General features: G+C 64.9%; 2 protein-coding genes and 1 pseudogene across 2 annotated transcripts; 1 reads left to right on the top strand and 2 right to left on the bottom strand.

Annotated features, from left to right (window-relative positions):
- Positions 1 to 507: 507 nt before the first annotated feature.
- On the bottom strand, positions 508 to 872 carry LOC140646084 (feather keratin 3-like; annotated as a pseudogene).
- Positions 873 to 2,648: 1,776 nt separating this feature from the next.
- LOC140646083 (scale keratin-like) lies at positions 2,649 to 3,013 on the top strand. Its single transcript, XM_072849479.1, is given in 2 exon segments — positions 2,649 to 2,898; positions 2,901 to 3,013. Coding segments are annotated over 2 exon segments (363 nt in total).
- Positions 3,014 to 5,975: 2,962 nt separating this feature from the next.
- LOC140646082 (scale keratin-like) lies at positions 5,976 to 6,340 on the bottom strand. Its single transcript, XM_072849478.1, is given in 2 exon segments — positions 5,976 to 6,088; positions 6,091 to 6,340. Coding segments are annotated over 2 exon segments (363 nt in total).
- Positions 6,341 to 6,644: the final 304 nt, after the last annotated feature.

The following is a 6,644-nucleotide window of genomic DNA, read 5'->3' as shown; positions in this document are numbered from 1 at the left end:
CCAGAGCTGCTGCGCACCCACCCCCCGGGTGGCCTGACTTGGGACAAGGAGGGAGGGGACACGAGTCGCATGCAGGAAACCTTTATTGTGCCCAGAGGGGCAGGAGAGATTGTCAGAGAGATGCTGGGCGAGACCCAGAGAGGCTGGTTGCCACGTGTTGGGGGAGGCAGAGGGATCTTCTCCAGAGCATCGCTTCTCGCTCCGGATGCCCCGTTGGTGCAGCATTCCAGATCCCGAGGACTTGTCCCGTCAGCCCCGCAGGGCCTTTTGGGTGTACCTCTTACCCCGTCCGAGAGCTGGGAGGAGAGGGGAGGGGAGGAGAGCAGAGGGCAGGAGAAGAGGGCAGGGAAGGGCCGAGGGTGGGAGGCACTGCCAGCTGCCCAGGCGTTGGCTGGGGCTGGGGATGCTCAGCACTCCCCAGTGCCTCGTGCCCGCCGGCTCAGCCCTCTATGGGTGGTGGTGGCGTTGGCGTTTGGTCTGGGGGCAGCGCCTGGGGCTGGGCTGGGTCTAGCAGGGCCCACAGGTGTCCCACAGCTTCTTGCTGTAGCGGGGCAAGACGCAAGGGCTGCAGGCAGGAGAAGCGTAGGGTCTGCCAAAGGTGCAGAGGCCCCCCGAGCCCAGCGTGGCTCCGGCACCGTAGAGGCCCCCCAGCCCCAGGGAGCCCCCAAAGGCGGGTGCTCCAGAGGAGCCCACCACGGCTTGCTGGGGGAAGGAGCTGAGGATGGGGCCGGGGAAGGTGACGACGACGGGGGGCGGCTGGATGAAGGCCGTCGAGTCGGGGCACTGGCGGGCGCACAGCTCGTTGCAGCTCTCAGCGATGGGCTGGGGACGGCGACGCTGGTTTTCGGTGGGCACAGGTCGTAGCAAGACATCTTTGCGTGGGATCGGACGGTGCTCTGCAAGAGGGCAGAGATTGCAAGAGAGTCCCAGAGGGAGTGCCCAAGGCAGAGGGGCCGGGGACGGAGCGGGGGCCAGGAGGAGAAGCGCTCGCAGACTTACCCTGTTCCCGGAGGAGAAGGCAACCAGAGCAGTGGATGGGAGAGCCTGGCAGAGGCAGAGCTTTTATACCAGCCCCACCATTGCTCAGCACCACCTCAGCCAATCTGCAGAGGCGGCACTCCCTCTTGCCGCCGACAACGACAGCCACGACAGGGCTGTCCGGCTCCTGCCCCTCCCTGAGTCAGCGTCCCCTCGCCAGACCAGCACATGCCGCTTCCGAGGCTTTCCTCCCCTTTCTGCTTCGTGGGCTAAATGACAGCGGGCAACTCCCTGCTGGGGGCTGCGCCCGGCAGGAGAGGGACGCGCTTCTGCAGCTCCGTGTTGCCTGCCTTGTACTCTGTCCTGGGAAGGCATCTCTGCCCTGTGCTCGCAGCCAGGCTCTGCTGCGGCTGTGCATTCAGACGGGCCTCCCAGCTCCCCAGCACCCCGGGGGCAGCCCCTGCCCAGCACCATCCCCCTGCAATGGGGCTCCTGGGTCACGTGGGTGGGGCCGGTGGGTCTGGGGCCGGGCTGGCATGAGCCTGTGCTGGCTGAACCCAGGTGGGCATCCCTGCTCCTTGCACCGCGCACCTCGGGGAAGAGCACGAGGGGTCTTTCTCCCCCAGACTTGCAGAGGGCGATGAGCAACGCCTGCAGGCGGACAGACGCCGGCTCCGTTGGGCTAGCGAATGATGCATCGTGCTGAAGCAGGCAGTGCCCGAGAGGAGTGCCTTTGATTTGGCATTCTGTAGCCTCGCGCCTCTGTAGGTAATAGCCACCGGGTGTACGTCATGCGGGCGCTGGCGTGCAGGAGGCCTTTGCAAGGCTGCCTTCTCGCCCAGCGGCACGACCCTGGTCTTCCCTGCGGCTCCGCAAAGGAGGCATGGGGCTGCCCCGAGACCAAGCCCTTGGGGAAGAGCTATGGCACGCGGGGCGCTTGCAGTCAGCCTTTGTCACGCTGCGTGCCCTCTTACACACCGAGATAATGAAAAGACGGTGGGGGTAATTTGGCCCATTAGGTGGCAGCTGGCAAGCGTCCGAGCGGGGTAATTGCAGGGGCTAATAGAACGGGTTGGGGCTGGTGAGGAAACGGCGTCAGCAAAGAGCCCCGTGCCACGCAGGGAGGAGGCAGGGGCTCGGCCACTGTGCGCCACATGCCCCCGGCGTGGCCAGCTCCTCCCCACGCTCGCAGGCCCCGCATAAAAGCACTGCTCTCGACGAGCACTGACATCCTCCGCTCCTGCCTCGCTCTGCTCAGGAAAAGGGTAGGTGGGTGCCTGCAGGTCTCTGCCTCCTCTGGCAGGGGCTGGCAGGGGGCCTCCCTGGCCAGGAGAGCTCTGCCGGCAGCGGGCACGCTGGCAGCAGCCTTGGACGGCCAGGGCGGGCTGAGCCGTGGCGGGAGGAGAAAGCAGCCCCGTGGCCAGGACACGCTGAGCCAGGCCCTGCACAGGCTCGTGGGGAGGGCTTGTGTGCCCTCTGTGTGCAGAGAGAGGGCAGGGCGAGGGGTGCGGAGAGCCGGGCACCGAGCAGGGCTGGCTGGGCAAAGGGCAAGCGGTGGGCAGCGCGGGCGAGGTGGTGGCTCTGAGCCCTCCAGCTCGAGGGATCTCTTCCTCGCTCATGACGCCTGTCCTCGGGGCCGTGTGTTTCAGGCTCAGCTCTCTCGCACAAAGATGTCTTGCTACGACCTGTGCCCACCGAAAACCAGCGTCGCCGTCCCCCAGCCCATCGCTGAGAGCTGCAACGAGCTGTGCGCCCGCCAGTGCCCCGACTCGACGGCCTTCATCCAGCCGCCCCCCGTCGTCGTCACCTTCCCCGGCCCCATCCTCAGCTCCTTCCCCCAGCAAGCCGTGGTGGGCTCCTCTGGAGCACCCGCCTTTGGGGGCTCCCTGGGGCTGGGGGGCCTCTACGGTGCCGGAGCCACGCTGGGCTCGGGGGCCTCTGCACCTTTGGCAGACCCTACGCTTCTCCTGCCTGCAGCCCTTGCGTCTTGCCCCGCTACAGCAAGAAGCTGTGGGACACCTGTGGGCCCTGCTAGACCCAGCCCCAAAAACCCCAGAGACCCTGGGCCACCTCAGCCTCACGCCTCCTGACCTTGCTCCTCTCCTTCCCCTCTCTCCACGCCGCCTCTCCTCCTTCTTGCTCCTGCCCGTGCCCACATGCGCGTCTCCACCATTGTCGCACAGGGCACCTGCTTGTCTCTGCAACGACCTCCGCCCGGGAGAAGCCTGAAGGAACACCTCTCTTGAAGCCCGAGGCGACAACCTGCCTGCCTCTGCCTTCTGTGTCTTTCTCCTCTGCAATAAAACAAGCCTGCGTCCAACACCTGCCTCTCCGCCTTTTCTTTCAAAGCCCAGCGTGGGCTGCAGGGTTCCCTGGCCCTGCACGTGGCCCCTGCCAGCCAGGCCAGGGCAGTCTCTCAGCCCCAGCAGAGCCAGGCTGAGCTGCCTTTGGGGAGACCCCACAGCCCTGGGCAGCTCTAGCCACACACGGTCCCGTGGCTGAGCTCCAAGGGCCCTGCCTGAAGGCAGGCTGCTCCCCTGCTTGCGGGACGTGCAGCCTTGGGGCATTTGCAGACCTCCAGCCTCCTTGCCCATGAGCACAGGTGCCCCAGGGGCTGCAGGCCAGCCAGGGCCAATGGCTGCCGCAGCGCCAGCCCCTTTGTGCCTCCACGGCTCTGCTTGAGGCCCTGGGGGAGAAAGCAAAGGGAGGCTTCCCCTTCCTCTGCCCTACCCCACTCCCTTCCCCTTCCCTTCCCTCTTCTTCTTGCCCTTCCTTCTCCCCTTCCCTCTTGCCCTTCCCCTTCCCCTTCCCCTTCTTACCCCAGCACGCTCCAACACACTCGGTGCTCCTTGGTTCTCTGCTGCAGACCTTACATCACTTAGAGCCTGATTACCGGGGCAGGAGCCTTGGCAGGGCATCTTGTCGTGCTTCCTCCTCAAGCAGGGTCACCCGGAGCTGCCCGCCCAGCACCACGTCCAGATGGCTTTTGCCTCTCTCCAAGGACGGAGACTCCACGACCTCCCGGGACAACCTGTGCCAGTGCTCGGTCACCCTCACAGTGAAAAAAGTGTTTGGGGATGTTGAGGCGGAGCCTGCGCTGTTTCCGCTGCTGCCCATTGCCTCTTGTCCTGGCCCTGGACACCTCTGAAAAGAGCCGGGCTCCATCTTCTTGATGCCTTCCCTTCAGGCAAGGCCTGTGTGCACATTGATGGCACTCTCCTGAGCCTCCTCGGCTCCACGAGGAACAGTCCCATCTCCCTGAGGCTCTCCCCAGAAGAGCGATGCTCCCTGCCCCTTCATCGTTCTCGTGCTTGAACCCCAGCCGGCAATGAGACACCACGCAGCCGCTCGCTCACTCCCCCCGCGGTGGGCTGGGGGAGAGAATCGGAGGGTAGAAGTGAGAAAACTCGTGGGGTGAGATAAAGACATTTGAATAAGTACAGCAAAAGCCGCGCATGCAAGCAAAGGAAAATAAGGAATTCATTCGCTCCTTGCCATCGGCAGCAGGTGTTCAGCCATCTCCAGGAAAGCAGGGCTCCGTCACGCCTAACGGTCACTTGGGAAGACGAACGCCATCGCTCCAACTCTCCTCCCTTCCTTCTTCTGGCCCCAGCTTTCTATCGCTGAGCATGACGTCACGTGCTACGGAATAGCCCTTTGGTCAGCTGGGGTCAGCCGTCCCAGCTGTGTCCCCTCCCAACTCCTTGTGCAGCCCCAGCCTACTCGCTGGTGGGGCAGTGTGAGAAGCAGCAAAGGCCTTGACTCTGTGCAAGCACAGCTCAGCAATAACAAAAACATCCCTGTATTCTTCTCAACACTGTGTGCAGCACAAATCCAAAACATAGCCCCACACTAGCTACTACGAAGAAAACTAACTCTATCATCTCAGGCAAAACCGGCACAATCATCTGCGTGGCCCTTGGCTGGACTCTCTCCAGTAGCCCCACATCTCTCCTGTGCTGGGGAGCCCAGCACTGGACACAGCACCGCAGGAGTGGCCTCAGAAGTGCTGAGCGGCGGGCAAGGATCCCCCTCCCTCCACCTGCCGGCCACACTCCTCCACACGCAGCCCCGGACGGTGCTGGCCGCCTTTGCCCCAAGGCACGTTTCCAGCTCATGCTCACGCTGGGGTCCCCCAGCAGCCCCAGCGCCTTTCCTGACAAGCTGCTCTCCAGCAATCGAGGGCCACTTCCCAAGCGCAGGCTTATACACTGGCTCTCGTCCAGCCTCCTCTGTGCAGGTGCCCGGAGATGCTGCCGTGCTTCTGCAGAGCAGCGGGACCTGAGGGAGCTGGGGCCGCTCCCGGGCTGAGAAGACCAGGCAAAGGAGCGCTGCCAGCGCCTGTCCTGCCCTCTGCCCTCTGCCCTTTCCCCAGCTCCTGCAAGCCCCACCAAAAGGCTCTGTCTCCCCTGCCGGCTGCCTGCATCCTCCCTCTCCCAACGCCGCCCCCCCTCACCTCGCCTGCCCACCTCAGGAACAGCATTTGCCCTCCCAGAGCTGCTGCGCACCCACCCCGGGGTGGCCTGACTTGGGACAAGGAGGGAGGGGGACACGAGTCGCATGCAGGAAACCTTTATTGTGCCCAGAGGGGCAGGAGAGATTGTCAGAGAGATGCTGGGCGAGACCCAGAGAGGCTGGTTGCCACGTGTTGGGGGAGGCAGAGGGATCTTCTCCAGAGCATCGCTTCTCGCTCCGGATGCCCCGTTGGTGCAGCATTCCAGATCCCGAGGACTTGTCCCGTCAGCCCCGCAGGGCCTTTTGGGTGTACCTCCTACCCCGTCCGAGAGCTGGGAGGAGAGGGGAGGGAGGAGAGCAGAGGGCAGGAGAAGAGGGCAGGGAAGGGCCGAGGGTGGGAGGCACTGCCAGCTGCCCAGGCGTTGGCTGGGGCTGGGGATGCTCAGCACTCCCCAGTGCCTCGTGCCCGCCGGCTCAGCCCTCTATGGGTGGTGGTGGCGTTGGCGTTTGGTCTGGGGGCAGCGCCTGGGGCTGGGCTGGGTCTAGCAGGGCCCACAGGTGTCCCACAGCTTCTTGCTGTGGCGGGGCAAGACGCAAGGGCTGCAGGCAGGAGAAGCGTAGGGTCTGCCAAAGGTGCAGAGGCCCCCGAGCCCAGCGTGGCTCCGGCACCGTAGAGGCCCCCCAGCCCCAGGGAGCCCCCAAAGGCGGGTGCTCCAGAGGAGCCCACCACGGCTTGCTGGGGGAAGGAGCTGAGGATGGGGCCGGGGAAGGTGACGACGACGGGGGGCGGCTGGATGAAGGCCGTCGAGTCGGGGCACTGGCGGGCGCACAGCTCGTTGCAGCTCTCAGCGATGGGCTGGGGGACGGCGACGCTGGTTTTCGGTGGGCACAGGTCGTAGCAAGACATCTTTGCGTGGGATCGGACGGTGCTCTGCAAGAGGGCAGAGATTGCAAGAGAGTCCCAGAGGGGAGTGCCCAAGGCAGAGGGGCCGGGGACGGAGCGGGGGCCAGGAGGAGAAGCGCTCGCAGACTTACCCTGTTCCCGGAGGAGAAGGCAACCAGAGCAGTGGATGGGAGAGCCTGGCAGAGGCAGAGCTTTTATACCAGCCCCACCATTGCTCAGCACCACCTCAGCCAATCTGCAGAGGCGGCACTCCCTCTTGCCGCCGACAACGACAGCCACGACAGGGCTGTCCGGCTCCTGCCCCTCC

This window comes from Ciconia boyciana, unplaced genomic scaffold (genome assembly GCF_034638445.1).
Source record: "Ciconia boyciana unplaced genomic scaffold, ASM3463844v1 HiC_scaffold_185, whole genome shotgun sequence".
In the NCBI taxonomy this organism is placed as follows: Eukaryota; Metazoa; Chordata; class Aves; order Ciconiiformes; family Ciconiidae; genus Ciconia; species Ciconia boyciana.
The sequence above is the reverse complement of the archived record's forward strand: the minus strand, read 5'-3'. Positions and strand labels throughout refer to the sequence as shown.